The sequence below is a fragment of the Macaca nemestrina genome, chromosome 1, assembly GCF_043159975.1.
Source record: "Macaca nemestrina isolate mMacNem1 chromosome 1, mMacNem.hap1, whole genome shotgun sequence".
Lineage (NCBI taxonomy): Eukaryota > Metazoa > Chordata > Mammalia > Primates > Cercopithecidae > Macaca > Macaca nemestrina.
In genome coordinates this window covers 36,222,849-36,240,065 of record NC_092125.1, presented here as the reverse complement: position 1 = coordinate 36,240,065, position 17,217 = coordinate 36,222,849, and the positions used below count along the sequence as shown (strand labels likewise).

At 37.7% G+C, this 17,217-nt stretch overlaps 1 protein-coding gene across 9 annotated transcripts in view; it reads right to left on the bottom strand.

Moving 5' to 3' along the window:
• Positions 1-17,217, bottom strand: part of LOC105484487 (RAS protein activator like 2) — a 378,824-nt gene that overhangs the window by 13,311 nt on the left and 348,296 nt on the right. For 6 of the 9 annotated variants that reach the window (XM_011746149.2, XM_011746156.3, XM_071076122.1 and 3 more), the window contains 7 exons: positions 16,136-16,337; positions 13,889-14,088; positions 12,246-13,107; positions 6,371-6,505; positions 4,671-4,873; positions 3,370-3,457; positions 60-90 (listed from right to left, as the gene is read on the bottom strand). In XM_011746149.2, coding sequence (XP_011744451.1) covers positions 60-90; positions 3,370-3,457; positions 4,671-4,873; positions 6,371-6,505; positions 12,246-13,107; positions 13,889-14,088; positions 16,136-16,337 — 1,721 coding nt within the window. The remainder of the gene's footprint in view (positions 1-59; positions 91-3,369; positions 3,458-4,670; positions 4,874-6,370; positions 6,506-12,245; positions 13,108-13,888; positions 14,089-16,135; positions 16,338-17,217) is intronic. The other 3 variants (XM_011746151.3, XM_011746150.3, XM_011746152.3) reach the window with 3 other exon arrangements.

Sequence of the window (17,217 nt, the reverse complement as noted above, 5' to 3'; positions counted from 1 at the left end):
GTGCACTGGACCAGGGCTGGGAACTGCTCAGCTAGAGAACGGACGCGGGGTTTACTTGCCTGTTTGAATAATCTCATCTCCATTTATGACCTGTAATTTAACACAGCGGAGATATCACTTGCAACAGTAACTAGGCAGCTGCTTTGCTTCTCATAGGAGGAAGCCCTTCTCTGTTCTCCACCTGAGTCACATAGAGAGATCCTGGGAGCCACAGTGTCTCCTCATGCTCAGGGGTGAAAGGTAGCACATTCTCTGGTCTGATATTTAAGAAATGGATCCTTATTATCACCACTAGGATCCCTATGGCCCCTAAGCTACAAGGTCCAGGATAGGTGCTTCTGCCACTCACCAAAAGGAGGGCTCATCCTTTTGCAGTTCCTGTTAGAAAGCGGCTGATGCAGGCCTGTGCCTTGTAGCATGAAATAAGAAGAGGCAGACCTTGAATTCAGGGACAAGATTTTCCTGGTGGGAGCACAGGGCTGCTGACAGAGATGAAAACCAGTTTACTGGGCACCTGTCTGGTAGTGTTTTGGGAAGTGTTGACCTAAGAGTTACTTCTCTGGGAAGCTTTCACACCAAACATGTCTTCATTCTATTAAATGATGCCAGAAGGGCTGCTCTGCTCCATCATTCACTTAAGAGAGAAGATTTATCCTTACAAAAGAAAGGATCTGATACAAAAGTCATTCATTGCAAAGAATGCCAAAAGATGTTTAAAGTCATTTGCTATAATAAGATTTTAATGTATCAATAAGCCAACAGTTGGAGTTGAGAAACCTTCCTTTTAAGGACATTATAATTTTTAAAAATTTAACTATAGTATTTAGGATTTGTGCTATGCATGGTGCAGAGGTTTTCCAAATATAGTTTAGTGAATTCTCCCAACTATTCTCTAGGGATCCACAGTGGGTTTCTGGTAGAATAATTTATTATATAGTAATATCTGTGTTTGGGTAGGTAATTTATTATATTTAACCAATCATAGTATGATTTGATTCATTAGTTGAGAGTGGTCCTTGCTGTTGAGTGGTCAGTGGAAGCAGCTGGATATTCATCTATGAAAGGTGCCTTGATTCTACCAAAATAGTCCAGAGAACCAAACCATTTCAAAACCACTGCCTTGAAGTATGGACGCAAAATATTAACTAGCTTAGCCAGACGACCAGTCTGACAGTGACTGATGGTTTGAGGATAACATTTCTCCCATTCCTGCACATGACACCCTCCTGGTTAACTGAGAGACAGTCCTTACTTCCCAGAGCATTTGAGTCCTAATAAATCAGATTCCCTCCCTGGCTTTTACCTCCTATGCCTAGCAGGTGACTTCTGCTTTGTACCCAGTCGCCTAGCCCTAATATAAAATTAGGGGGTGGGATAGAAATCTTCAGGAGCTAATCATGAGGCTGTCCTGTCAGCCCGTGTACAGAACCACAGCTGTGGCACACCCAAGCTCCCTCTGCTTAAGACTATTTTTTTTTTTTTTTTTTCCAAGACAGGGTCTCACTTTGTCGCTCAGGCTGGAGTGCACTGGTGCAAATACGGCTCACCACATTTTGACCTCCTGGGCTCAAGCTATCCTCCCACCTCAGCCCCCCAAGTAGCTGGGACTACAGGCATGAGCCACCATGACTGACTAATTTTTGCATTTTTTGTAGAGATGGGTCTCACCATGTTACCCAGGCTGGTCTCGAAATCCTGAGCTCAAGCAATCTGCCTGCCTCAGCCTCCCAAAGTGCTGGGATTACAGGCATCAACCACCTTGCCTGGCCAAGAATGATACTTTTAAACCAGCTGAAATTATTTAAAAAGTATTTTATTGCTTAGCACTAACATCTCTCCTTGTGTGGTTATTGATAGAACTTTTCTTGCTTTATATTGCTATATTGAAATTTCCAAAGTGAAAACCTACCAACATTAGTTTTCCTGACTCAATTGCCTTATTTATCCAGGCAGTTTTTCTTAAGTCTCTGGGATGAATTTTTCTAGTGTGAATAGTGAGACGGCCTAGTCTCCACTACCCTTACCTCACCTACCCTGGGGGCATCTAGAAAGATTTCTTTCAAAGGACCAAGTAAGATAATTACTACAGACCTTTCTTCTGATTCTCAGCATGTCTAAGTATCCAGAAACAATAGAGTTCAAGAATCCAAAATATTTTAAGGAACTGTGCTGATTGAGACAGCATCCTCACAACTCTCACCTGACTTCCAAGTCTACTGTGTTTAAAGAAGTGTGAGGCCCATGAAGCATTCTTTCCATGACTGCGCTTTCAGCCTCACTCTCAATTTCGTTGAAAAATAAACCCCATTCCACATGGACTCTGTAAGGAATCTAGACTGTTAAGTACATGTTTAAGCATACGGGGGGCTCTAAAATATGTTGATTACTAGCTGATACCTAGAGAAGGGAGTAGGCTATCTATGCATCAAATCCTTGCTCTCATTTTTTATTTCACAGCTTAGGGTTATGATATGGCATTTAAGGTTGAAAAATGCAAACCTAGATTGGCTATCTTCTGGGAAGCAACACATTCAGTGGCTAGATCAGCCACTATCAAAACTATCAAAACTGTACCTGCTTTTTGTTATTTGCTTCACCATAAGAAATACAACCATATTTTGCAATGATAAAATAAAAAGGAGTTAGAAACATTTCTTGCCTCCTGGATTTTGTTCTAATCATTGACATGTCCCTATGAGGTGCTCTTGGCAGCCTTTATCTCATTGGTGTCACAGGTGTGAGCTACAGTGAGCAGAAGCCTAGGTTCTGATTTCAACAACCTTTTCTTTTTTTAAAGTTTTATCAAAAGATGCTCTCTAAGCACAGCTCCAACAAAGAAGAGCGGCCAAGCACATTCCAAGCAGCAATGCCAAACCCTAAACCAAAACAACAACAAGGAAAGGTACCTTTTTACAACCTTGTCTTTCCCTGGCAATTCCATTACTGTCTGGGGCAAAAGGTTGATGGCAGTGGACGTGACTGACAAGACCATGAACAGCACAGCCAAGCAATGGTCAGTGGAGGTCACAAGCCAGACACATGCAGTGCACTTTTCACAACTACCCCCTTAGAAAATGCCCTCCTTTCCATAAGGAAAGAAGCAAACCGCATCATGCACTAGGTTGAGATTTGTCAAGCAACTGCACTAAACACGCTAATACTTTGCTGAGTAAACAGACTTCTCACCAGTGAAAGAAAGGAAAAGTAATGGAGGTCACATAGACACTCATTTAATCTTCAAAACGTAATGTCCAGAACTTTTCAATGACCCATTTTCTGGTACCTGCCTTGGCATTTGCAAGGGTGTGAAGTCAGGAAATAATAGTTATTATAAACAAGTGCCTTCTATTAGATTCAAAGCCTGCTTACCTGTGCATCAATTATTTTCTGCTTTGCATCAATAACTGCTTGCATCTCAGCATGATCCTTCTTCAGTTCTTCTTCCACAGCCATTAGCCTAGAATGTGGCAGGGAGGAAATATCAACATCTTCAAAGAGAGGGCTAACTAGTGTAGAGAACAGGAAAACTCAATATCCTCTGCCCTTCTTAATAAGACACCTGCAACCATCTTTTCTTTCTTCTCTGCCATCTTGGAATAAGACATCTAAGGTCAATTTTTCTCCTTGTGCCTGGATCCCACACATTTTCATCTCCTTTGGAACAGTAATCCCATAATCATTTCCTCCCTCATCTCTCTCAGATTCCTTCCTGAGCACAACTTATTTCATCTTAAAATATCAAATCAACAAAAACCAAACAACCCTCTCTTAATCTCAAGTTACCCTATACCTGGCCCACTTTCTCTTCCCTTGCACAGCTAAGTTTCCTCAATGAGTACTCTATACGTAGTATGTCTAGCTTGTTTCCTGTCCACCATCCACATCTTAACTCATTGATGTTTAATTCTGCCAGTCTACCCAAACACCTCTCAGTAAGATGGTCAAATTACCTCCACACTATTTAAACAACAAACAGTTCTGTTTACTTGACTTGTCCATAGCATTTTACAAATATTGAGGCATAGTGGTTATGAGCATGGAATCTGGAGTCCGGGGTTCAAATCCTGGTGCATCACTAACTATGTGACCTTGGGCAAGTGACTTAATGAATTTGTTGCCTGTTTCTTTATTTGTAAAACGAGAATAATAATGCGTAGGTGGAGGCTGTGATAAAGATTAAACAAACTATTATGTGTAAAGTGCTTAGAAAGGTGTGTGTCCCATGGTGAGTGCTATACAAGTGTTTGGTAAACTTTACCCTCCCTTTTTCTCCCTTGGCATCTGCAGCACTCTCAAAAGAGGTCCTCTGGCCCCAAAGATATTCCATAAAATTCCTTTCCATATTTCTGGACTCATTTTGAAAGATTAATTTAGTCTTGGGCATTGGATATTTACATTTTTAAAACCCAGTTCTCTAAGATTTCTCAAGTAAATCACCAAGTTTTAGTTTTTTCTAATTGTTATGGTTAAAGAAAAACAGATTACCTTCATAGGAAGTGCCCAAGGTCTCATATTTAGGATATTTTAAGAGATACAGTCAATCATCACATTTGTACTCAGTACAACAAGGATAAAAATAGCTTTTGCTGCCATTCCTTCAAGGTTCTGTGGATCATCTCAATTCTTTGTCTCCCTAACTAGCCCACATCTGCTGCCAGGTGATGTCTAACCTGCTGATGATGCTTTTCATCTGGCTGTCCTTCTCTTCCTGCTGTCTTCGGAGCCGCTCCTCGCTGTCCTCCAGTCGGGCCTTGTATTCCAGCAGCAGCTTCTGCATCTGCTGCTCCTGCACCAGCAAGCGGCGTTCATATTCCTCCAGTCGCCGGCTGGACACTCTCAGGCGCTCCTTCAGTTTAGTAATTTCTTGTTCATACTAGGGCAGACGAGGCAAGGAGAGAAAAACTGGAGTTACATTGCTTTTAGAAATCAATGATTTTCTTTTCTTTCCTTTTTTTTTTTTTTTTTTTTTTTTTTTAACAAAAGAAACCCTAAGCAGTGTAGCTAGATGCTGGCTGTGCTGTCATTCCCTATACTGTTCTTAATATTCTTTAAAATTATCAACTGGCATAAATGTTAATGGAGCCTTGCCTTCCTTACTAAAACTACATTTTAAATCTTAACTTGGCATTCCAAATTCTACATATGTATGTATCTCTCTCTACACTAGGCTACCATTGGTATAAGCCACATCCAATCTGTGACGGTATCAAATGAGAGAGGAAAAAAAAATAGATGAAGTACTTAAAAGTCTGACAAATCACTTAAAATAAGCCAAAAGTCAGTTGTCCATAAGAGAAAAAGATTCTGTGTCATCATCTGCACTGTAGGATCTCTGACGTGTCTTAGCTCATCAGACTGCCATTCCTTTGTTCTACTAGAATCACCCCTTTAGAGAACAAGCAACATTTCTATAATGTTAACCCTCTAAATCAATAAATAGACTTTCATGGCAGAGGTTATTGCTGCTTTCTTCCCAACTATAAAAGTGTAAAATATTCCAGTCACAGCACTAAACAAAGGCCTACATGTTCTCTAGGGCCAATTAATATTGCTTCTTGGCCCATTTTCATAATATGACTCACCTGCCCAATTTTGTACTGCCTGCTGGAACATACATGTCTGTGTTCTAAGAAGCTTCACATAAATTCAGTGACTCCATTAGTTACATGGCCCTTTCCTGTACTGTAGTTGCTGTGGCTGGGGTTTGAGTACACTGGAATCATCATGCTGATAAAAAGAAGCTAATTGTCTGGTTGCCAATTAAATAATACAATTCTATATATGATGTCAAGGTTCTTGTTTGATAACCCCTTTTCTCCTTGTCAACTTTTCTTTAAAAAACAAAAACAACAAAATCGAAACAACAGATAATATCCTTTTAACAATCATCTATAGAGTTATACATTCTTTATCCAGAAAAGGCAAAAACAAACAAACAAACAAACAAAAAAACGAAAACAAAACAAACTAAACTAAAATCAAAACCAAATTGTTACCAAGATTAAAAAAAAAGTCTTCCCCTAGGGTGATTTTGGCCTTGGGTGAAGACCAACAAGTTTATGGAAACATGAAATATTTACCTAAAATGACTAGAAATGAATAGCAGAGTGTTCTCTAGATTAAGGCATCTACATTAAAAATAAAAATAGTAGCTGCCACCCCCCAGCAAGATGAACATTTTCCACGTATATTCACACACACACATCCACACACACCATGGACCTGTTTTACATAGATATGTGTAGGATGATTAACATAAGGGGTAGAGGTGAAGATGGGGGTGGGAGGAGTTTATGTTCTTAGCTAGATAATCCTTTTAGAGGCCTGCCATTTTGGGATCAGTAAGTCAATGAAGCAGACTAGGTTCTACCTTCTCAGCATGCTTGGCTTCATCTTGATTTTGCTCAGTTTCTTCCACATCCTCTTCATACTGCCCATTGTTCAGAACCCAGGCTGCTGTCCTCTCTACTGGGGACATTGTGGCAGAGTCCACAGGTGACTGAACCTGCATCAGAAACAGTTATTAGCATTTCCCCTAACAGCTCACCCATGTGCTATATTTCACAAACAGCTATTCTTGGAAGATGTTAACTGTGATCTCTCAGTTTTCTAATTAATGCTCTTAGCTTTAAGTATTATTTTACTAATGCCAAGGCTAGGGGTAGGGAAAGAGAATATACATTTATATAAGTGCAAACCATTCTGAATAGAAAGTTGTATATAACATATCCAAAAGGCATCCTTATTCTCCCTCTAAAGAAAGTCAAAGCCTTAAAATTGTTAATTTGCCCAGTGGTGCAAATACTGGTAGGTAACAAATTGCCTGCTGAAATTAATAAATGACCTCTACCATAAAAGTCTATTGATGATAAAATAACAGGAAGAAAGCATAACCTGATGGTCAAAACATCTGTTTAGCCTAGACACAATCAGCAACCAAAAAACTGATTAGTGCTAAACAAACTCACAAAGTGCCCATTTATAATCAGAATGGCAAATATTAGGTTGGTGCAAAAGTAATTGTGGGTTAAATGGCAAAACCCACAATTACTTTTGCACCAATCTACTTAGTTTTCATATTAATGATTTAGAGAAAAAGAAGGACAAGTGATGCTGGTTATCTTTACAGAACACTGACTTCATGATGGATTAAGACCACTCAAAGGTCCTTATACTGGAAAATTTCTTGAATACAGGATCAAAACAATGGATACTGGGTAGTCTATTTTCCTAATCTACTGAATAGAGATACCAACACTGTCACTACCACCTATCTCGATCATCTCATAGGGAGCTGTGAGGATAAGACAATATATATGAAAACTCTTTGGAAACTTCAGAGTGCTACAGAGAGGTTAGATGTCAGTCATTACTATATTTATGTTTCAAAAACTGGCACTAGATATTACAATTTATATTAGGCTACTGAACATTAGTACTTTCCCCACAAACAATGATGGAAACACACAATTTTTTCCCCATCTGTCCTGCCTCAGAAAGAGAGAGTAAGCTACAGAGAGAGTGCAAAACTTGGCATGTGAGTTAGCCTTTTATAATTAAATAGAGGGATTTGCATTTTGAGGACCAGAATTCTATAATTTCATAATTGAAGGGCATTTTCTCTCCCATCACAGCTATTACATCTTAAGGATCTTTATATCATTCTGAAATAGAACTCAGTTAAACTCTAAATAAATATTTTAAAAGAAGGGGTGTTTTGATAAACTGGAGAGTGAGGAAGACCAGATTAAAAAACTGACTGCAGAGACTAAAAGGTTATCAGAGATGGGTTGGGAGAGACTTTAAAACTTGCACATGCAAAAGTAACACAGGGACATTTCTTAAAGATGTGAAGAAGGATCTGGTTTAGCTGATTTAAAGATTACTGATATATATCAATAAAAATAGCTTCATGTCTGAGGATGGATGTGCACAGTTTATATAAATAGACATGTACACACTAAGCAATTGTGAATGAACTTCTAGAAATTTCTACTATTTTATTGGTCAAATCTTATTTTCAGCCACTTCCTAATATATCCTAGCACTTTCCTTGGCATACAGTAGGTGGTCAAAATAATAAAAATAAAAGTGACAAAATAGATCAATCCTAACTATTCCTTCTATTAATGATAAAGTCTTCACAAAATTGTAAAAAGGCTAGAAATATTGAATAAATAAAAAATAGTTATTGTGCTGGATTGAAAGGAAACAGGTGATTTTTGTTTCATGATTTTTTTTGTTGTAATATGTTCTTCAAATGAAAAAACTATATACTATCTTTTATATATTCTTGGTCTTACAAGTGTTGCTCTTATTTTCCAATTAGTCAATCTAATGGGCATCATATCATACAGTTCTTTTAAATGATACTGACTAGTTAAATGCACAACAGATACTCAATAAAATATTATTCATTTATTATTCTGGATTATCTTTAGAATTAATTACTAAAATATAACTTATTACTAAGAGAATATTCTCTGTTTTTCCCCTAATCCTTTGGAAGGGCACCAAAGGATTCTTTTCAATGATTGTTCCATCTCCTTATAAGCCGGATAAACAGCAAAAAATATCTCTAGTTTATAGTCCAAGAAATTGAGGGAGGAGGTAAGTGGTTCAGGTCCCATCTTGCCTAGGAATAGCCTTAGAAAGAGAATTTATATCCACTTTCAACATGATCATCAAAGATAACGAAACAAAAACAACAAAATCTAAACAACAGATAATATCCTTTTAACAATCATCTATAGAGCTATACAGCAGGAATTCCCATTAGGAATATCTTCCCTTTGAGATAAAGCTGCATAGGGTCTCCCTGGAAAAACAGTAATGCTTTAGGGCAAAAGAGCCTGACGCAGCAGTTTCACTGAGACTACAATTAGTCACAGCCTGGCTATGCTGAGGCCAGTTCCTTGCTCCTTGCTAGTATTTACTAGATATAAACAAGACCAATTGGTTTCAGCTTCAGAGTGTGAAATAGTCGGATTCCTATAAACGAATTTCTGCTATCAATACCAAAGAAAGGGCTGATTAAATTAATCCATAAACTTTGGGAGTTCTTGAAGAGGTTGGTTAGGAGACAGCTCAACAAATCCAAATGTGAAAACTGCAGCATCATATTAATAGACTTGTCAATTATCTATTTTAAAAGGTCTCTTCAAATTCAAATTTCTAAGATTAGGGTACATGATAAATCTGAATGACTCATATATTATACAAAAAGTCTATTATTTGTACAAAGTACATGATACATAAAAAACAAAATAGAGAGGAAAATAAGAAAAAAGCAATCCAAACAGAGGCTGAAATGGGTTAAAAAATTAAGACAGTTTCTTGAAAAAAAATTTATCTGTAAATTTTTTCACCAGGATTTTATTTCCTTCCTACTTATTAGACGTAGAAGACCAAAGCCAGTTACTGTGCAGACAATGGCCACTACTTTGTGCTGAGATATAAATGGAGTTTGCAGGCACAAAGCTGCTGATAATTACAGCCACCTACAGAACAATCCCCACAAAGAAATCCTCTAGTTTCTGGGAGAGAATTCCCCAACACAATTTGCAATTAAAATATGTAAAGGAATTTGCCTTAAAAATGTGCTGATTATATAGAACTTCAGAGGCTTCATGGGAGTGAGATGAACAAAGCAAGTAAGAAACAGAAAGATAAGAAATAAAAAACTATGCCAGGCGTGGTGGCTCATGCCTGTAATCCCAGCACTTTGGGAGGCCAAGGCAGGTGGATCACTTGAGGTCAGGAGTTCGAGACCAAGCTGGCCAATGTGGTGAAACTCTGCCACTACTAAAAATACAAAAATTAGCCAGGCGTAGGGGCGGGCACCTGTAATCCCAGCTACTCAGGAGGCTGAGACAGGAGAATTGCTTGAACCCGGGAGGCGGAGGTTACAGTGAGCTGAGATCACGCCACTGCACTCCAGCCTAGGCAACAGAGCAAGACTCTGTTTTGAAAAAAAAAAAAAACAAAAAACTAACGATGTAAGTTCAAAACAATGAACAAAAAGCCAGTGTAGGAAAAAAAAAAGAAACTTGAACAATCAAAATAAAGTGATTTATGCTTCAACTGATATGACAGTGGCACCACCAGCAAAAGTATAAACTAAGATTAATATTCAAAGCTGTACCTGGACATCTCACTGTGCCTGTACCCCACTTCATGCCAAAAAATATATATGTGACTCATTAATGGCTGTGACACAAAAACTAATTTTTATATTGGTTGTTTGGAGACTGTATGCATTTCCCACCTCCCATCCATCCAGGCAGTCCTCTATTTATAACCCACAGAAACATTTATTATGTGCTTATGTGATAGCTATTACATTTTCCTAAAGAAAAAATGTTATAAATGACAATTGGCTCCAGATGACCACAAAAAAGGCTATGTAATTTATAATATTAATAAACAATCAGCCTGAGTCATGGGCCTTCATGGAGTCACAGAGGACTCCATGATACAGAAGGAAAGGGTAAGCAGAATAAAAAAAAGAATCTTTATTTTCCTTTTCTGTACAGGGCTGGGCCTAAGCACACTTTTGAAAAGCAGGTGGAGGACACTTTTCCTGTCCTGTCCCTCTCTGCCAGATCTCATGCCCTTCACTAATCTTATCTTCAGTGCCCTTGTGCTGCTTTAAGTCCCTGAGTAGATATGTGCTTCTACACAGTATTCTGATTTCTAAAATTATGTATTTTTCCTTTCTCCACCCAATGAACACCTTAATTTTCTGAAAGTAGTTGATCTCAACTAGAGTCTAGCACAAAAGTGATGGGAGGAAACTACTTCACAATAAGGTGGGCATGACTGATAGCCTCCTAACACATACATTTTATGTTTATATATACACACACATTTATGTATTAAAAATACATATGATACATATAAAAGATACATATTTTTCCTTTTCTTCAAATACAAATGCTTACTAAATCAAATCTTTGGGAAATATAACAAAATAAAAATGAAAAATTTAAGACTGTAGAAAAACTTTATTACTCAGTAAAAAATGACCAAGTAGGAGGTTTAGCCCAGGAAGTCTGCTTCCAGAAACAGTTTAAGTTAGTCATGCTTTTCATCCCTTCTTCTATTTCTGTATCCAAGGATTCTATAAATAATCCAATTAAAAAAATCAAAGTAGGTGTAAGGGGCTCTGATCATAGCAGACTGGAGGCAGACGCAGCCATATCAGTAAGTGCCTAAACTGTAAAAATGCAAATATATTACAGATACAAATTAGGATTTTATTGCAGTCTCCCTCCCCAGTTATTTTGCTGCATAAAAGGATTTGTCATAGAACTCTTTTAATCTCAAACTTTCTAGTACTATCATTAGGTTTCAAAAAAAATTCAACTAACACAATGCTTTTTCAGGAGAAAAATCTTTTTAGATGAAAGATATAAAAAGATATATATTATATATATGAAAAATTACATGAATGTGTATATATATATTTAACAGTAGTTTGCTTCAAAGGGAAAAATATGTATTGATGCTTCAAAATGTAATATGTAAGGAAGAAATGATTAATTTCTGGGCAAAGCTTTTTATTTGTCAAGAAAAAAATCAGAAAATCTTGTATTATGATTGGATGTGATGTTAGCTGGGCCTGTCCATGTAAATAGAAATGTAAGGGATCTGCAAATGTTCAGAATACTTCCTTTTCCACCTGTGCTTCTATCTTTTTAATCTTTCCTTTACCTTGACTCTCTATGTGTTCAAGTGTTTATTTTTCTAGCCATTTCCAGGAAAAGGCACATGGGACTTTGTATTTCCAGAGAGAGTTGAGGGATGGAATGGAGAGCAGTCACATTAAACTCTTGGCTCAGAATGCAAACCTTTATTCTGGAAGCTTAAGAAAAAAAATTAAGAGGGATTAATTTTCAGATTCCCAAAATAATAGTTGGTTTTGCCTACAGATTTTAAGTATCTAATTATTCATTCAACATCACCGATTTGTTCTAAGTGTAAACTGAGGTAGTAGCTCTGCTGCTTGAAGAGAAGGGGGCCCCTGCGTGTTTGTTAGACTTTTAAGGGTAATGAGTCAAACTTCATTCTGCAGTCTCACTTAGGCAGAAGCTTCCCCAAATTTTCCTTTCCTCTTTCCATTTAAAGGTTGCTTTTAAGTGGAAATATTGTTAACAATAGGATTTCCCAATGATTTACGTATAAAGAACCAAAGAAACAGATGGACCAAGTAGAAGCCACGCCCCTTCAGCACTCGTGCCTACCTGCTGTGTCTGTTGTCTCTGGATTGCTCTCACTTTGGGAACAGGGCTCTCTCTGGAGGAAGAGGACTGCTGCCGGGACCGGCTCCCATTCTGCACAGGTTCGGCCACCAGGGCTGCGGACGCCACTGACATGCTCCCGGTGCTACGTAAGGAAGCACTATGTGGCAGGGATGGTGGGGCTTTGGCTCGGGCACCTAACCCACCCTGGTCCACTTTTCGGATCTGGGCCTGCCCAGTACTATTTTGTCGTGGCAAAGCAAGAGGTATGTGTCTATCTGGCACAGTGTGCCGCCTGGAGAAGTCCTCACTCTGAGTGCTACGTTTAGTGAAATCTTCCATGCTGCTATTGCTGGGTCCACTAAGCTTGAAGTCTTCACTGTTACTTTGGCTTCTGGAACTGGCAGTGCTTAGGTTCTCCAAACTGGAATCTATAGAGGCCTTTGGCATTGCTGGAATTGGGTTATTGAGGTGATAGACAGGGTTCTGGAATGACAAGGGCTGAAGGCCACCTGGCTGGTTCAAGGCTGGGTGCAGGGGCCTTCTCACTTGGGGTGCACTTTGGGGAGTGCTCTGGGTTTCCCGCAGCTGTTTGATGCTGGCCACCTGGGTTATGGAAAGCTGGCTTCCGGTCAAGCGTATAGGCACATCAAGCATGACAGATGCATGCTCCACTTGAGCAGCATGAGTGTCCTGGAGGTCCATGAGGGAGACGCTCCGACCATTAGGAAGGCTACTTTCCCTTTCATCCTTTTCAGAATAAGTCATGCTCTGAGAGGAGGCTTGCTGAACCAGCAATAATGTTTTCCCTCTGAAGTAGCTGTCTGTGTTGTCCTGGCTTGGAGATTTTAGTTTATGCAAATCACTGTGGAAAAGGAAAGGACACTTAATTTCTCTTGAGACAACTTCAACATGGCTAAGATGCCTCAATTCAGGCATGTGAACTCCTCTGAAGGTTCTTATGTGGATACATACATTTCTTTGGAAACTCAGATTTTATATAATTAGGGAATTATTACAATTGTTAGAATAAAATCCAGCATTTTTACTTTTTCCCCAAAAGTAGAGAATAACACTGTAGATACCAACCCATCACTGTCTTCAGTTTTAACCAGGATTCCAATAATTTCCTAGTTAGGTTTTAAACCTTCCTGAAATATTCCAATTCATACTTACTTATCTAAACCTTCAAGAGAAGTTCTAAAGTACACAACTGCAAGGTCCCTGCTAAAGGCACAAGTCTTGCCAATCCATAACACAGTCTAAGCATCAACATTGTATCTACCTGTCCAGCTGACATAGCCAGCTATAAAATGGTTTTCACAGAGGTTCTCCATGGTTTTTGAATGCTATAACGTATAGAAACATGAATTTCATAAAGCCTTTGGTCTTCCACTAAGCAAGACAGAAATTTTTAAAATATGCTGGGGAATATATTATAACTCTCTATACTACCATTCTAGAAAATAAGTTATCCCAGATCTTGTGCATTATAATGACAAATAATTGAACTGCTCTCAGGTCAGATGAGTCTTCAATTGCTCATGATTTTAAACTTGTAAATTCAAAAAACAGGTTGAATATACTTCTGCTAAATCTGAACATTATATTTCTCTGAGATATTGGTCACGTCCTCTCTTTCATACCTGTCAGTGGGGTCTTCAAATATTTTCTGCAGCCCAGAGGAGAGGCTTCCACTGACATTTGGACTGGAGTTATGTTCAGTGAAGCGTCTCAGTTGCTGTTGTATTGGCGTAGGATTAGTCAATGACTTGGTAATATCAGCAAGAACACGAGGGAGAGGCCCCAATTTTGCCACGGTCGCCTGTAGGAAGGAATTTTCACCCTAATTGGATAATAAGCATTGCGACATCCACCATAGATTGTTTTTGGCACAACGATGGCCATTGATGGAGGGGTGCAGGTTGGAGGGAAGGGTAGGTATTTGCATATGGGAGTGGCAGGTTCATAATGCATTGTTATGGAGCAGCAGAACCATGGCGTCGAGATGAATGGAGGAGGCGAAACAGGGTGCAGCAGACATCGAGGAAAGAAAGGAAATTGAAATCAGGATTATACAAATAAAAATTAAAAGACATGCTCAAAACTACCAAACTAATGCCATTCCAACTAAAATAGACATGCGAAGCAAACTAAATCTCTGGGAGGCTAGTAGATCAAGGTGGGGGAGGGTAGAGGAAGAACCAAATTCCTTCTAACCAAAAGAACTTCAAGACCAGAGGATCAGCTAGTATGATAAACTTTCAAAGAAAAGGGATCATGTGAGAAAAGAAATGCATGCCAACATATAAGAAGGTGCTGCATTCAGGAATCCAGAGTACTGCAGGGCACACAGATGATACTGCCATCCACTATCCCAGTCAATCTCGGGAAACCCGACCCACTGCCAACTGAGTTTCCATCAGAAAGACAATTTTTGTTGTTAATTTAACAATAAAATCAGGTAAACTTTCTCTATGAGATATGTCTAGATGTATTCCTGGTTCCCAGGACCAAACACAGATTAAAAAGGAGAAAGTGTATTTACACAGCAAAGTGCGTTAAAAAGACCTTGATCCTGAATAAACCAAGCCCATTTCACAGGAAAACTGAACCTGCATCCCACTGAGATGCAGTTATTCAACAAAGACTAACTCTTTAATACTTGCTTTATCCATTTCAATCATTTTTTTCTTTAGGGAATTCTTACTCTCATGGGGTCTTAGGGGTCCCCTTCAACTGTCAGTCAGTTTGACATAGCTGCCTTTGGGTCTCTGCCTTCTCAACAATCAACAGACTCTTTTACCCTACTCAAACAGGTATAGATGCCACCAATGCCTTTACTTGCTCAACAATGTTGGGCTATGATTCATATGAAAAGGATTTACCTTTGGCATAGTTGCAACTTAAAACTCTAGCTAGCATTTCTAAAAGTGAAAAAAGGTCCTCGAGAATAAGGAACAGTTTACTGTTTCCCAAATGTTTTAAGCATTGGAGGACACACTACCACTTATGTTTCCTCAGCAAAATGGCCTTTGTTAATACGTTTTATTCCCCTTCAAATTTTACTGGTATATCACTTTTATTGATAGGAAAATAGAGGAAAACAAATCATTATCATAGAAAAATAACTGTCTTTTGAAGTTATTCTAACATACCACCACACATATTTATAAAATGCCTGTAGCAAACAAAAACATCAATAAATAATTATTGTAATAAGCCTAGCCAAAGTCTATTAGACTATTTTTTACTACCAAATCTATTCCTTTTTGTTAAATTCCAGAAGGAAGAAAATGATTGGCATGGTGTATATTTACTTATTAATACGGTACATAATAAAATTCTTAGCAAACAAATGATTAAAAATAATTGTTTTCTGTATTCTTAATTCACATCTGTAAAGAAAAAAACAGTGATTTTTAGCACTAATAATTATATGAAACTCTATGACTTGTATAGTAAAAAAATTTGTTTCATGGGTAAAGTTACTTAAAACATGATAAACCTAGTACTTTCTTAGCTAAATCTATACTTTTATTAGAAGTTACTATATGAGGTTTCATCTTATCCTGTTAGACATGCATAAGGCTGTATATACCAATATATTAGTTTCTAATAAAGTTTTCAGATATGCACTCTGTATATATAAATTTAGAGAAATATACTCCATTAATTCAGATAAATATTAAAAACATATATTAATAATGTCATGGTTTTCTAGAATTTCATGGTTGTCGGTCCCATATTTTACTCAGAAATGATGACCACTCTCAGATTTCTAGGGTAAAAGGTTGCTTTCAATTAGCAGAAAGAGTGAGTGCTATCACTCCATAGGTACTTTCCAGAATTCAGGTACATTAAAGTCTCTATCTTCCGTCAACCTACTTTACCTTATCAAGTTGGGAAACTACTTCCCACAGTAAGGAATGCAAAACTGAAAGCTCTCGGCCCAGATCAATGTAACCATCAAAGCCTGGGGTGTTTGAGATGGTGTCTGGATTAGAGATCTCCAAAAGAAAGCGCTTCATTCCACCCCATTCATGTTCTAAAAAATCATTCATGAATGCCATGTATTCCTCTTTGTTACCAAACCTGAAGTAGAGGATGAGAAAATGAGAAAGAACATATTCAAGAGAGAGATGATCATTTTGCTTTGACTTTACACAGAATTATGACATTTTTTTTTTTAATTTTGTGGAGGGAATGACTAATTTTATTATCTATAAGTAATAAATGCTATAACATACTTTCTTAATATCACTTTAATATTCCAATGCTTTGAATAGCTTTCTATTCTCTAAAGGGTAAAGCCAAACCTCTTTTTTTTTTTTTTTTACTTCTGGTATTTGAATTTCTCTGTAATATAGGCCTCACTTACCTACCAAATGCTCACCAGTACAAACCTTCAATACTGCTACTTTCTTCAAAGTCTCCCAAATATATTATACATTTTTGTCTTCTCCAAGCTTTTGCCCATGCTATTTACTTGCACTAGAGAAAAACTTCTTTCCTTTGCCTATCTAGATTCTACCTATCTTCAGGGCCTAGTTTAAGTCCATAAAACCTGTTCCAAAATAAAATACAAATATTTTTTAGCTCAAATATGGATAAATATGTGTATTTCTGCATTGGCTTATATATAAATTATACAAAATTAAAATAGTACACCTCTAAAAAGCCACTATTTATACTAGAAAACAATCTGCTCGTTTTTTTCTTCTTCAATACATTGCTAATAGAAACTTGTTTTTAAGCATCAATATTGAATAAATCTTGGTCAATTTTGTAAATGTGAATTCCTTCCCAGACATTTCTTTAACTTATTTTCTATAAATTATAAAAATAACATAAACTTACTGAAAAAAGTTTGAAACAATGAAAAGTAGAAAGAAAAAAGTGTGGATGTCTCATTCAAGCTACCCAAATATATCTGCTGTTTATATTTTAGTACATTTCCTTCCCAACTGTTTTC